General features: G+C 40.5%; 1 protein-coding gene across 5 annotated transcripts in view; it reads right to left on the minus strand.

Annotated features, from left to right (window-relative positions):
* Nucleotides 1–210: 210 nt before the first annotated feature.
* arnt2 (aryl-hydrocarbon receptor nuclear translocator 2) overlaps nt 211–19,079 on the minus strand; it is a 63,997-nt gene continuing 45,128 nt past the window's right edge. For 3 of the 5 annotated variants that reach the window (XM_042213538.1, XM_005945708.3, XM_042213540.1), the window contains 8 exons: nt 18,169–18,320; nt 14,535–14,607; nt 14,024–14,147; nt 13,281–13,383; nt 12,961–13,102; nt 10,854–11,004; nt 2,334–2,479; nt 211–2,154 (listed from right to left, as the gene is read on the minus strand). In XM_042213538.1, the coding sequence (XP_042069472.1) occupies nt 2,056–2,154; nt 2,334–2,479; nt 10,854–11,004; nt 12,961–13,102; nt 13,281–13,383; nt 14,024–14,147; nt 14,535–14,607; nt 18,169–18,320 (990 nt within the window). In that variant the 3' untranslated portion in view covers nt 211–2,055. The remainder of the gene's footprint in view (nt 2,155–2,333; nt 2,480–10,853; nt 11,005–12,960; nt 13,103–13,280; nt 13,384–14,023; nt 14,148–14,534; nt 14,608–18,168; nt 18,321–19,079) is intronic. The other 2 variants (XM_042213539.1, XM_005945709.3) reach the window with 1 other exon arrangement.

A 19,079-nucleotide genomic window follows, 5' to 3' on the forward strand; every position in this document is an offset into this window, starting at 1 on the left:
CCCATTTAGGATGTGGCTAAAAAGCAGAATCCAGCCCTACCTAGAAATACAGAGGGAGATCTTCAAAGGGCGATCGACATGTTTATTTTTTGCAGTTCAGTTTTAAAGTATATGAAAATCTGTAAAGAGTTTTTATGATAAAATTATTTAGTTAAGGGTTAGGAGCGAAGTGACTCCTGAGTAATGAAAGACGGAACCTCTAACAAAAGCCACATAACCAATAAGAATTTATTGTCACAAGCACAATTTGTTACACAAAAATTATGGGTCACATTTACACATTTTATACAGATCTAGAACTCAATGTACAATTAACCTACTAACTAAATACCAATAGTTAAATATGCACTCACATTGGACACGATATCATTAAAACCTACACAAAAATGTACTGTGTGAAAGTAACACGAGTCGACATAAAAATCACATTATTTACAACAACATAAAAAAACAAAAAAAACATCAATTTGAGATCTTTAGCAAAAGGATGTTTGAAGGTTCTCCCATCAGTCTGAGACATTATACAATCTAGCATGTAAAAGCTCCCCCACTACAAAGTTTTAGTCTCTTAATCGTTGAAAAGATTATAAAGTAATAAATTCAAGTAGCGAGAGCTGAAGAACACCGAATACACTAGTTTATACTGCGCTTTGCTAGGACGGTATGGCGGTTTTTCCCTTTTTAAAGCAGGCTGGTGTGATTAGCAGTTAGCTTCATGAAGTGCACTTCAAGCCTTAGCAACTTTCTGCAATGAGATTTTTGTAAAAAATTTAGTTTTATGTATACAGAGAATCCTTCTATGGGCGCATCAAGTTTTCTTTCTAGAGATTACGACATCACTACATATAGGGTAATACAAGAAAGTTGATGGAGAGAGCGTTTGCAGCATCAACCGGAGGTGAGCGTCTCATCTCCTGCTGCTGTTTGGCAGAGTTGATAATGATGTGCAAGAGGCCATTTCAGACAGATGGAGGTGGACATCGTCAACCCTTTATGCAACCGGTGATTCTGCCATTTGTGTGGCACTGAGACATTTTCTCTGTCGTGTTGAGTAGTGATACATGGAAGCTATAACAGAACTGAGACAAACAGACCCAGTTAACGTTACTGCTACGCTGGTGTAGAAACTCTTCACCATTACACACCGTATAAAAGAGGACCACAGGCTCCGGATCTTAAACGCAGAGGCAGAGCAAAGATGCCAGACACTTGCATTTTTCCCCTAATAACCAACAGTCGGAGTGTCCACCTGATGACAAACTAAAGTGAGAATGCGTGGACGTTGAGGGGACAACGGCTTTCATTTCCCTTGATCTGTCAATTCAGCATAAACACTTCCCCTGTGAGATTCTGCTCTCAGTTAATAATTTCAAGTTATATCAAGCACAACAAGATGCTGATTTTGTAAATTATGGTCCTCACAAGAGTGAAAAAAGGAAGAAAAACATGTGTCCTGGCCGATAACTTGTGGCTGACAAGCCAACAGGTATGCAGTGCACTCAAAATCAGACTGATGCTTTGCTTACTTACGGTTACAAAAAAGGGAAATGAGAAGAGTGCTGGGACTTTGCTAACCGAGTGTTATCGCAGTCCACTTTTTACAGTCTTCCACATGGATGCAGCTAAAGCTTGTGTCAGTAATGACCATTTACACACAAGTCTGTAAGATAGGAAGTATAAAATCTAATATAGTAGCAATCATTTCTGACAGGTGTACCTGTAATCTGCTTCTGCTAACACTAATTGCAGAAAGCAGTTTTAGACACTTTTTGAGAGCGAACCAAAAACAGTAATGTTCTTTACGCCTGACAGAGGCGCCTCTCTGCAGAGATGAGGTATGTGTATGTTCACTGGTACATACTGCAGACCCTGGAGCCTAACCAACAGTGCGCTGTACGTTTGTATGTGTGCAAATGACGATGTCCACCCAGACATTCATCGTGACTAACATGGCTGTGTTGGTGATTTAGCTATACAGAAAAACGAGACAGAACATGAGATAAATGCATACATCAGTCCAGTTCTGAGCAGGAGCAGGATGGAGAAAGGCAGATATTACTCAGAGAAGGGTGGGAACATCCCAAGATCAGCAAAGTCCTCAATGTTATAGTTGGCTGTTCCCTGGGTGGGATCTCCAGCCATGGGTAACATGTCCTGCAGAGACACACAGGGATGGAGAGTCAGAGGTTAGAGGTGTGCAGAGGACACGGCTCTTATCAGACATATTACATATCTGTGTACACTGGTCAGCAGCCAGCAGCTGGAAGGACTGCAGCTGGAAGGCTGACCAACTACACAGAGTCCAGCAGCAGGACAGTCTCCCTCAGCATTACCTGGAAGACTTCTGTCTGGCTAGGGTTGGGGTGTGTGTGCTGTTCCCCAGTCTGCTGGGAGTGATGCTGATTCTGCCACTGGGACCAGACCTCACTGGGGCGACCCTGGAACTGGGCTCCACTTTGACTGCTTTCACCGGACACATCTGAAAACACATTTATTTATTCGTGAAAACATTTCTGACAGATCCTTTGATGCACAAAGTATTTAGAATAGAATAGAATAAAATAGAATAATCCTTTAATTGTCCCACAAGGGGAAATTTGGGTGTAACAGCAGCAAGAAAGACACATATACAAACAAACAGGACACAGAACAGAAACACACACAATGTTTACATATTTACACCAAGGACAGTGGTTACCACAGAGTCCTGTACCGTAATTAAATAAAATTCAATTAAATACAGATAAGAGGCAAACCCTGGTTATAGTGTGAATCGGTTGATAACATGTGCAAGTTACAGCGCAGATGTAAACATCTGTTTGTTGGAAGCAGTCTGACAGCTGCAGGGAGGAGGGACCTGCGGAAACGCTCCAGGATTTAATAATGGTAGAGAAGGCACTGACTTATTACAATATTTAATAAATCTTAAATCCAAGAAGAACTTCTTTGACATCATTTGATCGGGATTTGAAAACACCCTACTGTAAATGAACCACGGTTGGCTGTTCGGCTAAAACATCATTGTTTGATCAAATCTCTTGCTCAATATAATATAAATATATTTAAAAAATCCAAACCCAACAAAGCTAAGCAGGTTAGGTTTGTCTTTTTTGGCCACATGCTAAGAACTCGAAGATGCAATCTTTTCAGATAAAGCTCATCTTAGTTTTAGTTTTTTGGAAGCACACATTCTTTGTTGAAAGATTTTTCATTCTAAAAAAGCCCGACCCAAACCCTGACCTATATGGGTGTTGAGAAATGCTGCCGTTGCCAGGAGTGTTATTGAAACTAGCCAACTATGCTGTTGTGATTTCAACAGAAAAAATAAAATAAATGAAACACAATTCTACAAGAAAGCAAAGAGATTTCCAACATGTAGTTACATTTTGTGTTTTAATCTAAAAACAACACCACACTCCATTTTAAGCCCTTCACCACAACCTTATTCCACAGGGAGTCACAGTGCCCCCCCCCTACAGGATGAGCAATGCATTTATTTTTCCTGATGTTTCTCGATAAGACACTGCTAATGTGTTTGGCCAGTTTTTTACTATTGTCCTAGAGCAGCACGTTAACAATGTTATAGGAAAAAGACCAACACAACAATTTCAGATAAATCTTTCAATTTTATTTATATAAAGTACTAAATCACAACGACAGCTGCCTCAAGGCGCACAAAGCTCCCATTACACCCTAAACAGATGGACTCGACATTAACACTGCTAACTACTGATGGGTAGTATTAATCAGGGCCGCATGTGGTGCGCTTGCCTCATAGGAAGAAGGTCCTAAGTTCGACTTCGCCACCTGGTGGGGTCTGTCTGTGTGGAGTTAGCATGTTCTCCCTGTGTTAGCGTGGGTTCAGTCCACAGTCCAAAGACATGCAGTTAGTGGGATAGCTTAACTAACCCTGACAAGGATAAATGGAAGAGACTGGATGATTGGATGGACAGGCTTAATCATACTGTGGCATTAACAGCAGTGGAATTAGAAGGAATGATTGTATTAGTGGATTTTAAAGAGACATTTGATGTGCAACTAAAATCAGACATTTTCCAATGAGGCGTGTTGCATCTACCAAAGATGGAAAATTGAGTCGGAGCTATGAAAGACAAACTGATTTATTCAGTATCTGATGTCAACTCTGAGTAACCTGATGGACCAATAACTCTGGTTGATTTCAAAGTATTACCCAACTGCTATATTTTATGATGTATGTATTTAAAAATCTATTTTATTTAAACTGATATGGGGATGCTACATTCAGGTAGATACATTAGTGCAGTCTGTGCCTGCATGTGGTGGGGACATTGCAGGCCCCTTTGGGAGTGTTTGGACCCGTTGATAAGGGTCAGACAAAGATACGTTTAAAACACCAGTTAAACCCATAAACCCATTAACTGGAGCACACACAGCGACAGTTTATCATAAATGTCTAACGTATATACATCTATAACATATGCAACACTGACACCGTCACTGACTTCATGAACAGGTGCATGAGGTTAAGACAGTAAATCTTTTCCACTAGTACCTCCTTGGAAGGACTCGCCACGACTCTACTCTGATTGACTTGTTTTCCGTTACAATCCAGTACAACCTAACTGCGTTGCTGTCGTCATAGCAACGCGTATGAATGTCCCGCGACATGAACCCTACAAAAAAGGTGAACTTTAAGGACTTTGTGGCTTTTCTTCAGACTCGGGGGAACACGGCGTTGTTCTTTGGAGCCATTTAAGATAAGAGAAGATAACCTTTATTAGTCCCAGACGTGGGAAATTTGTTTTGTGTCCAAAATTTCCTCGTGTCCAGGTTTCAAAGACTGTAGTTTAAATTTTAGTGAACAAGACGCTCTCAAGACTCATCGAGTGACGCTACCGACCGGCATGCAGTCTGATGACGTCACAGTTAGTAGCAGCTTGGATCGCTTGGAGCCCCGAGCGAGGTAGCAGATACTATGACCCTGGACAGATGGAAAACCCTGAAGACCGTGGCGCACCATGCTGAATCGATCTGAGTGGGTACTAATGGAAAAGGGGCTTAAACATGGAAGGTGCATGGAGTTAATTTGGCAATAGAGAGCACAAAAGATAATCTAATGTGCGTCTATTAAAAGACCATCAAGTGGGAGTTTTGAGCTTACTTGAGTCCGATAACTTTTACAATATACATAATGAGTCGGAGCAGCTGGATGTCTGTAACTGCACTGTAACTCTTGTGTTTTCCATGACCCTGTTAGCCAGCCATTAATGCTGTGTGAGGTGACCAATAAAATGAAATGACTGATGTTACATTAGGTTCATTAAGTAAGAGTCGACCTCTGAGGACTTTCGGTCCTTGATGTCTAATCTACAACCTGTCATTTGATGCCATGTTGTAGCTCACAGTTTGGGAAAGTTCCTTTCACTGTCCAAACTCTGCGTACACAATTTAAATTGAGCAGTCGTGTTTGGCAGTGGATAAGAAGGTAACGTAAGTATAACATTCAGTAACTTTAAAGGAGTTCTGGTCAAACAGTTGCCTACTTATTGTATTCCAGCTGAATAGCTTTTTACATTTTTTTAAGAAACTGCAATTTAATTCAGAATAAAACCGCTGGGCTCTACTTATGAACACTGTGAACATGATGAATGTCAAATATGCCCAAGAGCGTCTTTGTCATTGGAGACTTGAAGCCAAACAGTCGTGTTGTAACCCTGACAGGCTAACCCATTAGTCAAACTGCCTACCTCGTAATTTAGACTAGTGTCACTAAGTCAGTCAGCAACTGATAAGAGTCACTGAGTAAAAACGGTGAAAACGTGCCAACATGACAAAGAAAGAGCTGCAGGGCTGCACCGAGGCCTAGTAGGAGATTAAAAAGGCTTTATTTACATTTTAGTATAGTTAAAGAACATGGAGTTGGAACTGGATAAACAATTACAACAGATCCTGTTTACAATTCTAGAGAAAAGATACAGAAACATGATCCCCGAAATGTTTATAATTGAATGTATAATGCCAAAGATTACACATCCCATCAGCAGTCATCTCGCAACATGAAAAAAAAAGAAAATATAACAAAAAAAACCTGTACTTCACCTAATCTTCCAAAGAGAAACATGTCAAAATAATGTTTGTTTGTTCAGGACATTTCTATGAAGTATTACTAGTATTGCTTGTAAAGCAAACTATGTGATTCTGTGAAAATAATGCGATACAATGGGTTTTTTCATATCTTGTCACTTTAAATAATACAATCTATTATCAGCCCAGGTGAGCCAACATTTTTCTTTTTTTTTGTGCTAATATTAAACCTTCATTTCTTGTACCCCACTTAGCCTGTTATTAGACTCTGGCTGCTCTATCACGGCAAAAACCTAATTCATAATTATTCCAGGAGGAAACAAGTGCTGCTAATGATTCTTTCACAGCTTTACTTATTGAAACCTTTTATGACTGGTTTCACTGGTGCCCGGCAGCCTCGCTCTGTCAGTGCGCCCCAGGGTGGCTGTGGCTACAATGTAGCTGCCATCACCAGTGTGTGAATGTGTGTGTGGATGGGTGGATGACTGGATGTAGTGTGAAGCGCTTTGGGGTCCACAGGGACTGAGTAAAGCGCTATACAATTACAGGCCATTTACCATTTTTGGTTTCATCTCAAAAGATCTTTTGACAAAAGGATCAGTTCTGGTTATCTAAGCTCCAATAAACAGTGTAAATTTGGGCTTATACAGAAAGGTGAATTAAAGAAAGGCGGTGTGCTTAAACAACTAGAATAAAAGGGAAGATCTTACCCGTTTAAAAAAAATACAAGATAGTAATTTACTGAAAAACTGGTCGATGCATTGGCATATCAAATGTTGTATACTTTAACCTTCTGGGGTCCAGGGTGTAATTGGCCGTTTTTGACTACTTTTGATTTTACCTCTATATTTCACCTTTAAAATATGTTTTTCTTGCCTTGTTTGGTATAATTATTTTCACCACAACCTCAAATATCTGAAATCTGAGTTATTTTTTCATTTTGGTATACTATATTAGCACAGTTGATCTAAATTCAGACAAAAAATTCAAAATCTGAGTAGAAAAAAAGTTATATTTTTAAACAAACATGTTTAACGAATGATTTTCATAACTTGAAATGCAAATAGAAATTGTATATTTCTAAAAATTATGCACAAGTTTTGCAAACAACAAAGTTATATGGTACTGTTTACCTAAAAATGCAGCCCAGGCCTCAGGCGTTTTTTATATAACCATTTAAATCTATTTACAGAACAATCAGGTGCATCAAATAAGAAGGCACACAAATTATTTGTGCCAGTCCAAAAATGTAGTTTGTGTTCAGTATAAGACAGGAGAACAGCACAGGCCTGAACCTGCAGGTCTGACAGCAGGAGGTGCATGAGTCCAGTTTTCCATGCGGGAACAGCGTTTACACTGGAATCTGCCTGTGACGGCTTTTTTTAGAGCAAATGTGACATTCAGCAGTCTAACTGACACACAACACAAAACAAGAACTACACAACACACTAACTACAGCCTCCAAACACGCTGAACGTCACTAATGTCTCACATATGAAAACTCGCTCTCTCTCTCTTTCGCTCGCCTGCTTTCCTTGTGGGTGTCACTCCTAAAAACTTCCCCTTCTCCCCAAACAACCAAATGTCACATGTTGCCTTATCATTTTTTGATTGGCTGACATGTAAACTCTAACACCAATAGGGAAGGGGTGTTTTTTCTTTTTCTTTTTTCACTGGCAAGCGGAGAGTGTTTGCTAGCGCTGTCTGTAGAAAACGCCGTTTTTACCGTCCTTCCCGCTGTAAACGCCACTGTTTTGTTCAGAAAAAAACGTCGCGTGTATTTTTTAATCATAACTCTGGTTTTACGTGGCCCATCGACACAATTCAAAAACTGGTATATAGTTTGAAGTCCGCACTTTCGACTCAAGTCAAAAAAACTCTGACGTGCTGCATCTTGTAGCTGTGTCCTCTTAAATTGGTCATGTGATTTTGACGCGCCGGCGCGTCCGGCGACCCCAGAGGGTTAAAGATGCCAGTATATTGCAGACTGCTGTCAACTGAGTTCTGTGTTCTTAGTCCTCCCAGTTTAAAAGCATAATCCTAGCTCTGCCTGCACCTGCTCAATTATAAGTTTAGGAAAATGCATCAATTTGTTGGAAAACATAATTACACATTAATGTGTTTTCAAAGAATGTCCACACGTTTCAGGCTTTGATGCAGCTACAATAATAATACAATATTAATAGACCTACAGATTCTTATTAAACACTGCAAACACCACAAAACATCTCAGCATGGAAAAAGCTCAGGAAACCAGAACTTCATTGAAACCAAAAAATGATTTCATAGCTCCCACACACAGATGCAGCTCTGCTGTGGTATTCTTCTCACTTTTAAAGTGGCTTGTAAAAATACTGATGTCTATGAATGGTGGCTGTCAGACAGTCAGACATCAGTCTCCTCCTGTTCTGTCTGCTCTGCTTTCCCATCCATGTATTTACTTCAAAACCAGGAAACTGAATCTTAATTGAACTGAATATGGAAAATATAAGCCATGACAACCAATCATTGTTTTTTCTTGAAGTTGGTAATGCTTATCCATTATCTGTAATATACAGACCTTTTGTAGAATACATACAACATGATAAGCATCACTTGTAATTAACATGGTAAATGGTAAACAGACTGTTTCCTATATTGTGCTTTTCTACTCTCCGGAGCACTCACATCGCTCTACACCTGTTCACACAAACGTTCTTCTTTTAGTGCTTTCTAGCTAGCATTCATGCATGTTCATGCTCCCATGGATGCATAAGATGCAACTTATCGTTAGTATCTTGCCCAAGGATACTTGGCATGCAGACTGGGTGAGCCGGGGATAGAGCAGTAGATGATCTGCTCTACCTCCAGCGCTACAGCTCGCCCACGTTAAAAGATCATGCTAAGCTGAAGCTAAAACTACTTGTGGTGTAACTGCATGTAGCCTGTAGTGTTTTACACACATACAGTGGTGTGAAAAGGTCTTTGCCTCCTTCCTGACTGAAAATGGCACCAAGATCTGGATTATTATGTTTGGTTCATTATGGAAATGGTTGTAAAGATTTATGCTTTCTTTTGAAATCTTGAAAGCAACTTTAATGATCGTACTTTCATCTCTATGTGCAAATGTTCCACAAAACAAGTTCCCCTCCGTCAGTAAAGACACTTTCAGGCTGTCGGAGGCAGAATGACCTTTTTCTATATGTGTGTCAAAGAACCACGAGAGTTTGTGAAGCTTTTTAGGATGTTTTTTTATTTAGCTCCTGTTACACTGATAGTAAATACTTTTTCAACATAAGCATATGCTGGTTGTCTAGATACATGCTATAAAAAGTAGAAATACTGGTAAAACATTAGTGGCTTAATGTTTGAGCCTATTTGCTCATCAGGGTTAGAAACCTGAAAACATCCTTCAAACTAGGCCTCCAAAATACAGTAGAGGCTCAAACAGGATTATGACAGTATGAAAGGTTAAAATACAAAGTATTAGTTCACAGTAAGCCAGCTATTTCACTGAATGGAAAAAGCTGCTCCGATTTATTGAGAGCTCAAAGCTCTTCCTGCTACGAGCCACATTTTCCCTTTTCTCCATCCACACAGGTTTTTATTCCTCCAGCTGCTTCATCTACATTTACACATCTGGTTGAAGAAACACGTATGCTGACATGGAGAGGACAACTCCACAAACACACTAACGGTCCAGGACGTTGGAGCCAACATCACTTCACACGTCCTATTGGGAGAGGCGAACTATTGGAAACTACATGTGGGATATCTTTAGCACTGAATAATGGAATATAAGTCTTTCCTGTGATTACCTCAAACCCTCCACTCTTAGTGCAAATACAGTAATACACACCTCCCAGACTCTGCTGGCATGTTAGTCTGTGAACACACTTTAACAAGGTTCAGTCACAACAAGCACAAACAGGACTCCTGAGTTTATAACGTAAGGTCCTGTATGGGAGAAGCTGTCTGACTTTATCATTTGTAAGGATATTAGCTGTCACAAAGAAGCATTGCAGCCTCTCTAACACACTTTCTTTCTTTAGCAGCTCCACTATGCAGACAAGTCTTTTTTCTTGAAGATGCAAATTATTGTCTTTGCTACATGAATCATTATAACTGTTACCTTCAAGCATTTCCACTCCACAGAGATTACACAACTGAACTCCTTCTCTCACCCCAACCAATCACAGCAGATGGCCCCGCCCCTCCCTGAGCCTGGTTCTGCTGGAGGTTTCTTCCTGTTAAAAGGGAGTTTTTCCTTCCCACTGTTGCCAAAGTGCTGCTCATAGGGGGTCATGTGATTGTTGGGTTTTCTCTGTATCTATGAAGCGCCTTGAGGCGACTTGTTGTGATTTGGTGCTATATTAATAGAATTGAATAGAATTGAACTGTACAGTCGATTCACTTCTGCATTCTATTTTTCGAATGCTTTCAATGCTGAAATGAATTTTCAGACAACATCATTTTAATAGGAAGAAAAACCTTTTGACTCAGTCTGGGATTAAGTGAAGATTCGTACTGTTATTTAAATACTCTGTGAAATAGTCACTAATCATCACTTAATAACAAGTCAATCATTTGAAGAAAGTAACAATGAACTTTTATGTTGTCCTTTGACAGATGGTGGACTGTGGAAACTCGCTTGTTATGCAGCTCGTGTGTAGGGAGGAGGGAAATCATGTAACAGTGGGCTGTACCTTTATTTGTACCACATGACAGGATGTGAACATGCCAGTAAAGACCAAGTTATACATGTAAACAGAACACAATGAGAATAAGAGGCAAACAGACGTGCTTACCAAAAGCTGTGTTGCGGTTTGTCAGTCCTGAGTAGGCATTGCCGCTGGGGGAGGAAGTGGCCGGGGAGGACAGCGGACTGTAGGAGGCTGGATCAGTCTGGTAGCTGTGGCCAGAACCAATACCAAAAGGACTGGACTGGGCTTTACTGGACTTTAGAACAAAGACAGTGGTTAAAATCCACCTAAACGTAATAATAATTTTCTCACATATCAAACCAGCATATTAAGCTCATAGCTCTTTGCACATAAATCTATTTAACGCTTCATTTTTTTGTCTCCACTTGTTTATTAATGCTATTTGTATTTGATCTGTTTGCACATATTAACCTGCATCTGTGTGGACAGCAGAGAAACAATTTCATTGTACAGAGAAATGCTTTTACTTTGCAAACACGACAATAAACGCGTTGAATCTTGAAACAAAGCAAACCAGGGTTGTAGTCTACATCTATCACACATACTGAATACCGACCCTTTAGAAAGAAAATACATTTACTTATTTATCCGCCTTTGAATCCAAACTTAGCTAAATGACTTTGTACAAATGATTTTCTATGACAGTTATACATGCGCTACACCAATTTAACTTCACCAAAGTACTGCATATTCTGTTATTTGGGCACTAATTTCCAGACTGTGGCATACAGCATGTTAGCGTGAGGGAGAGTGTGTTTGTCCTATACGACTTTATCAGTCGTTCTGTTGTTGCGGGGGAAGTTTTGCCCACTTTACAATCTGGCTTCAATTATTTGAAGTTTGGTCCAAACACAGCATTTTAATTGGGCTGAGGTCTGAAATTTGACTTTGCCATTGCACCTCCAGTTTGTCTTTGGTCCAGCCGCTCTGTTATAAATTGTCTGCAGATGTCATTTTCATGTTGCACGACCCAAGCTTTAGGCCTCAGACAGACGGCCTCGCATTTGACTCTGGAAACGTGCTCGACTCAATGTCTGCAAGGTGCTACTGTGCTTGACCTGCACCTGCCATGACGTCCAGTTATGTTGAGGTCGTTAGTGTACAGGAACCGATTGTTACACTTGCTGCTGATCAGTTAACAATCTGCCTTTGATTAGCAGCACCTGACAACTACTCATCCTCTTAATTCTGATGGAAGTAGTGAGACGTGTTTTGGTTTTTTCTTTTACACACTGCTTCTCCGTTTCGCCAGTTTTCCTGAAATACATAGTGACCTCATGGGATGATATGCAAGTAGCTTATTGTAAGAGCTTCTGTCCGTCTGTTAGCAGTCCCACAGTGTTCAAGGTATCCTGATCAAATTTTATACGATCAGCTCGAGTTGATTTTCTTTTTGGTGAAAATTGGGTCAAAGTCAAGATCACAAACTAGTAAAAACTTACTTGGTTTGCATAATTGATTACATGATTGTACTTATATACACTGCATCTTTGATAGGTATTTGTATTTTAAGGTATTTGTTCTTATTTAATGTTGTAACTGCCCGGCGACAGGAGATGGCAAAGAGCTGGTTGTTAAATTTAGAACACGAGGTCTTTTCTCTTATTAGGTAATAATTTTGATTGTTTCATCCAACAGTGTTTATCTCTTGTATCATCTGGCTGTTTTCTGACTGAACAAAGAATTCAGTCCAGTGGAATGACCTGACAAGTGTGGCCGTGCATGTGGAAGACGGATGAGCCTATTAAGAAACATATGCTGCGTGCAAGTCACTTTGCAAGAATGTGAAACAGAGACACAGAATATGGCAACAAGTCCATCTGTTAACAAGCACCAGAGACTGGAGTACAGGAGCAGCTGACTCTAGGTATTTATTTAACTTTAGAAATAAACACTGTGTGTGTGTGTGTGTGTGTGTGTGTGTGTGTGTGTGTGTGTGTCTCCATTCTACTGTTAGAAATTCCAGGAACCACAACTATCCATCAGTATTAGAGCAGCGTGCTCTGTTAGGACAATACGGTACTATGAGGTCTTTAAAGTGAGGACATTCTGCCTGGTTTCTTAGAGCGAGTTCTTAAACTGAGAACTTTGTCTAGTTTAAGGGTTAGTATTTAGTTGTGAGGGTCAATTTTAGCGCACATAGTCACATAATAATAGTGTGTGTGTGTGTGTGTGTGTGTGCGTGTGTTACCTGTCCAGAGAAGGGGGGTCGGTTCCCTGACCACGCTACCTGGCCTGGATTAAGCTGTCTGGAGATCTGAGCTAGATTTTGATTGGCTGAACCTGATGGCTGGATGTCGTTCACACCAGGGACATGGATCACAGAAGAACTGCTTACATGAAAACATGCGTGCGCGCACACACACACACACACACACACACACACACACACGAGACAAAAAACAGGTAAGTTATACTCCACCTTTCTATGGAGGAATACAGTGCAATTAGAACCAGACGATGTTACCAGTGTTCCCAGTCCAAGGAACATCATGTACCATGAACATGTACCTGAAAGTTTTGCCCGAATGTCCCTGCTGGAAGGGAGAACTCTGGGAATAGAGCTGCTGTCCTCCAGCTGTAGAGGAGGGAACCATCATCTTCTTATCTCCCGCTTCACACATGGACAGGGAACCAAAACAACAGATGATTACACTCTGAAGTTAATAATGGGTTTGCTAAGTATGATGGACCCTCTGCTAACACCTAACTGTGCACTTGCAAACTGTCTGCATGCCATTGCCATGGTTCCTGCATGTATTCAGTTAGTGATGCAGGGGAAAAACAAACAAACAAACGGTGTGTCCGTCTCCCGTTAACAACAGCTTGAGTTTGTCAAGCTGAGAGGCCAGCAGCTTTTTCTACTTGTCTGCGCAGGTGATTTATCACTGCAACAAATAAGCCGTGTCTCACTGACCAGCAACAGAAATGTGGTCCAGTTTGTGTTGTTGAACAGCAGATGTGTGTGCGTGTGTGGACGGATATTAACATCTTTGTGGGGACCTAAAATTGGAAGTTTACTATAATTGTGGGGACCAACATGCCGGTCCCCACGTAGTTTGAAAGCATTGTCGAGCCTCAAAATGTTACAATTAGGTTATGGTTAGGGTCAGGCATTCATTTTTGATGGTAGAAAAGCAGCTAGGGAAAGCGTGTCCCCACAAGGATATAAAGACACGTGTGTGTGTGTGTGTGTGTGTGTGTGGGAGTGGGGGAGGTGTGTGGTCTGTGTGTGTGTGTGTGTGCGCGCCTACAGCCGGAGATGCTGGTGTACATGTCAGCAAAACGTGGATCTCTTTCCTGGGAGAACAGGGCTTCTGTCTTGTCGATGTTTTTTCCAGCCTCATGAACTCCACTGCCGACGCTGGCCACAGGTACCTGAGGGCACAGGTTTGCGTTTCAGGCATGATTTAACCAAAAAAAACAAAAAAATGCAGTAAACACATATCTCAGGCTGGATGCTGATTGGTTTAAAAGTATATTTAAAAAAACACAACTGCAACCTAGACAAAATGAAGACAAGCTGCTGAGGTTTCTCTTATCAAACACTGCAAACATTTTAAGAAAAAGGAACAACGTCAGCAACCATCTCAGTTGACCTCACTGCTGTCAATGCTTTCAGTCATGTTTGTCAAGCAATGGCAACAGGAAGCCACAAATGTCCGGTTTTTATGTAAATCCTTTCACATAAAAACCCTCAAAACAGGCAAAAACATCAAAATGTTTCAATTACATCGAATCCCAAACTCCAAAGAAGAGGGTTACCTGGGAAAGGTCGTAGGCAGTCAGCCCATCTCTCTGTTGAACCTCGAGCTCTGCCTGCTGCTGTTGTAGCTGCCTGCAAAGCACCACACAAACACTTCAGACATGTTGTACTTACCACATGATGTAATGATCAATTACATCAATTCTAAGTTTAATACAATAAGTATTGAAAGAAAAATAGAAATATTCATATAGAGCATAAAGTACAGGCACAGCCAAAGACTTCATATCAGTATTTTTCAGTTCTTCTGATTCTAGGTTGTTGACAAACATGCAAACATATTTCTCCTGAAGACTCGAGAACTCTCAACTCAGCATCTTGCTCTGTTGAAGAAGACCTACAACGTACAGCGAGTCCAAAGGCTGCCAGCAAAATGTCCAGTCAAGCAATGAGTGTGTCAACACACAGCAGGGCGATTTACTCATGAGTACATTTTGCTAACGAACATTGTGACTGAGCGACACATGGCAATTTCTTCATGAGAGAATTTGTTAAATAATAATAGATCGATGCTTCCATTATTCTCTGCTTTATGAAAGGAAAACAGAGAATAATCCATCCCAAAAATCAGACTTTGATTGGCGCGTGTAAAGAAATAGGATTATACAAAGTGCTCTGTAGAGATTTTATCATTATTCAGTTTGCATTAGTACCACCCTCAGGTCGATGCACTGCAGCATTATTTGATCTCACTTCAGTTGTAGAAAGCCTTAATAAACGCAGGAGGTACACTGGAGCATCTCCACAGCAGGAAGAGGAAATACGAGCTGACAAGATGAGTAATAATCATTTCTTTTCACTCGATATGTCAAAAACTGTTTTTGTAATGAAATAATTGTTAATATGTGCAAAAAGAAATTATTTGTTTTCAAAAGAAAATTAGCATGTTTAGAAACACAACGTTAAAAATCCCTCGTTCTGTCACTCTGTAACTAGTCTCGTCAGCTGAAGGACGTTGGTTTGGTGCAACATTGGCTGGTTGAGCATTTATTACATTTATGATAAGACAACATGTCATGACCTTGATTGACCTGATTAAGCTAGTCTGAATATAACTGGCAGCACCCTGCACTCACTGACCCAGCCTGAGCTGAAATCAGACCAGTGCAAATAAATTAGATGAACAACACCGACCCATTGGTGCCGCTTTTATCTTTAAAAAGAGAAGTGAGGGGAGTGTCTGACGACACTGTTAACTCCATTCCTCCACATTCCTGCGCTGATGCAGAGTCAGCAGTGAAGAAACTAGCTAATATTAACCTAACGAGTCCACTATTTACTAATCTTAACAAAGGACCAGTACAGCAGATATTCTGTACAACCACACATAGCAGGGCAAAAAACAGACTCTGCTTGTTACAGTGAAGTGACCCTTAATGTTTTGAAGGAGCCGGACTTTCTTGTAATGTTTATAGTGATGTTCTCCAGGCTGTCTGAATTTCTTTCTGTATTTTTCTTCGGGCAATGGCAGCTTTTTTCACTCATGTTCACATTTATTTCCCCTTTTGTTAATTCAAATTAAGGAATGAATGACAACTTATCAAAGAACCACTTTTAAATTCTAACTTTAGGCTTTGTAACATTTAGCCTGTTCCAAAAACACATCATTTCTTCCCATTTCCTTAGTTGAACATCAAGAAGGTGATTCCCAAAGAGCTATTAGTCAAAACGTGTCACGTGTCAGCTAGCTATGCAGTAAAATCTGAGTAACTTGTGCCTATGGAGGACAACAGAAAAAGTGGCAGGTATGTGAATTTCAGGTCCTTAAGGAACAGGAAAATGAAATTCAGCAACAGGACCTTAGAGACACATCTGGCCTTTCAGCTGATCCATCTACTGTTCACTGAATCATAAATTGTGTCAATGGAAAGGTGACTGTCAAGAAGCCATTCTTGACACTAGAGCCATCAGGAGGGGTCATTTTGATCCCATCTTGCAACAAGATGAGATCAAATTTTATTAGCAACTTTAAAAACCCTCAAGGTTACATTAGTCATTGTCATTCCTTGAAAAAGTTCATTTGTTTAATCTAGTTTGACATTGCTATTATACAACCAGCAACCTGCCCGGTTCTCCACACGTTCCTCACACACTCCCCCGTCCTGACTCACTCTGATCGGTCTCAACCCGTGACCTATTAGGCCCTGCAGTAATTATTCATGTTTTATCTAACTACATATATTTATTCAGCAATCACATCCAGCTAGTTTTGGCTCCTTTTACACATATTTTGACACAAAATATGTGTAAACAATAATTTTTTTCCATCCACTCCAGAATTCACTAATTCATGAGTGAGTCATTAAATATGAGAGGATGGGGTTTTAATTTAACAGAGTTAAATACATTTTTAAAATATCAGGGAGTTAAAATGACCCCTGTAGTGGGTCATAAACATGGGGGGCTCCACAATGGTGCTAGGCATCTTGTCACAATTGATGAATGAAGGCCACAGGCCGAAACACACGGGTCAAGTAATAAAGCTCTTCTTTCACTACCAGTGTTGCTGGAACTTCAAACTCTTTATAGTTCTCCTTTTACCCCCCCACTGTAGCCATTTAGATTGATGGTCTTAATTAGGGATGGGTACCGGTGTCACCGGTTCTGACATAAACGGTAGTAACCAGACCGAAAAGCAGCGCACATTTCGTGCTTTTCTGCTTTTTTTTCCTGAGCTGTGATACACTTCTAGCCAATCATTTTACGTTTCCGAGGATAGTAGGCGGGGCCAGGTACGTACGTTCTGTTAGAGCAGAGCTACAGATTAAAAATGTCCCAAGGCGAAGCGGTCAAAAGTCTGGCTGTACTTCACAGCAAAATATGCAAACTCAGCAGCAACAAGTGCTTTAAGCTGATACTGTGATACTGTCAAAGGAGGTAACACCTCAAATCCGATGAAACACCTGGCGACGCATAGCAGTTTTTTTAAAGCCGAGAAATGCGCCGTATTTGATAGCTTGCTGCGAGACCTCACACCGAGCACATCTACTGCGGGTGTGGTGCCTGTTATCGGACCCGGAGTTAGCAACATCCCCCAAAACCCGAAGAGGAGAGTCCTGGCCCCTAGCCCTGCCAGTGTAGCAGAAATGATGAGGATGATGATGCAGCAGCAGCCGTTCTTCTCTGCGTGAGTAGCTTAATGTTGTTCGTGTGTAATTTACGTTGAGTAGGCTAACCACGTTATTAATTAATGCATGTAAGGTGAACTAGCAAACATCCGTCTAGTACATGCGGCTGTCTTCTTGTTTGATGGCAGATACTCCCTTCACCCTGGCCAAAAAGGCTAAAATGACCAAAGAAAAAGTGGAAAACAGCTAAACATGAGAGGTTTTTGGACAAAGTTTGTGTTTTTTTCCATTGTTTAAGCACTGCTTCCAGCCAAGAGTGATACCATATATGCCCATAGCTGCAGAAAAGGCTAACATTGTTATCTTTTTACAAAAAAGCTGAACATGAGAGGTTTTTGGACCAATTTTGTGTTCTCCATTCTTTCACGGAGCACCGTTTAAGCACCGGCACCGTTTCAAAAGTACCGATTTGGCACCGGTATCGGATAAAACCTAAACGATACCCATCACTAGTCTTAATACATTTGAATTATTAGATAAATAGTGGAACACAGAAAGAACATACTTCACATTAGTGTTGGTGCAGATGATGTACTCGATCTCGTCAGAGTATGGGTTCTGAAAGGTGAAACTGCTGGTTCGGATCAGCATCCACTCTCTGTTTTTCATCCGGAAACGATACATCACTGACAGGACCTGACCCTTCAATTTCACCACCTACAGAAGCAAGACAATCACAGTTTAATACAGCACTGACCGTGTTTTATCAGGCGAGTTGGTGACAAGTGTGTCAGAAAATCAAAATAATATGACAACAGCTTTTTTTGTGTTTCATCTTAGAACAATTCACTTTAAGTTTGCAGTTGAGGGAGTGTGAAACATTCATTTATCAAGCATGTAATTATACCATTTTAGCATGCCAGTATTCACCAGGCCAAGAACAAAAGGGGGAACCTATTTATTCCATTTAAGTGCTTCAAGTTGTCAAGGAAATCAGTTTGATCTGGCAGGAGAATGTTAAAATATATATCATTTGCAGCTGTTTTAAAATGTCATTTAATAATAACGTTTTGAGTTGAGCTGTCATAGTAGTGCTTTCAGTATGACCCGAGTTTTCTTTCTCTGAGGAAATCACTCGGCCTATAGTCTGAATAATGAAAGCTCTCCAATTCTTCTCAATGTGAAATGCATCCAAGTTGACTTTGGGATGGAGGAAGGCCAGAGTAGCACAGGATTTGTTTCCACCCCCAACAGACATGGGGAGGAAAGAGGAGACGAAAACATTTTCATCTTGTAAAATCCAGCCGTGAAAAACTCAGTGATATGTTGTTGCTATCAAAACAAATGCCCCACATCACAAAGTGAAATAAATTACATAACCAAAAATAAATGTACCACATGGCTTTATCAATGAGATCGATCAATAAACCACACACTCAAAATCAAATAAAGAAGTTACCAGATATCCCCCCTGCC

The sequence above is a fragment of the Haplochromis burtoni genome, unplaced genomic scaffold (assembly GCF_018398535.1).
Source record: "Haplochromis burtoni strain Fernald_Lab_line unplaced genomic scaffold, NCSU_Asbu1 Contig_450, whole genome shotgun sequence".
In the NCBI taxonomy this organism is placed as follows: Eukaryota; Metazoa; Chordata; class Actinopteri; order Cichliformes; family Cichlidae; genus Haplochromis; species Haplochromis burtoni.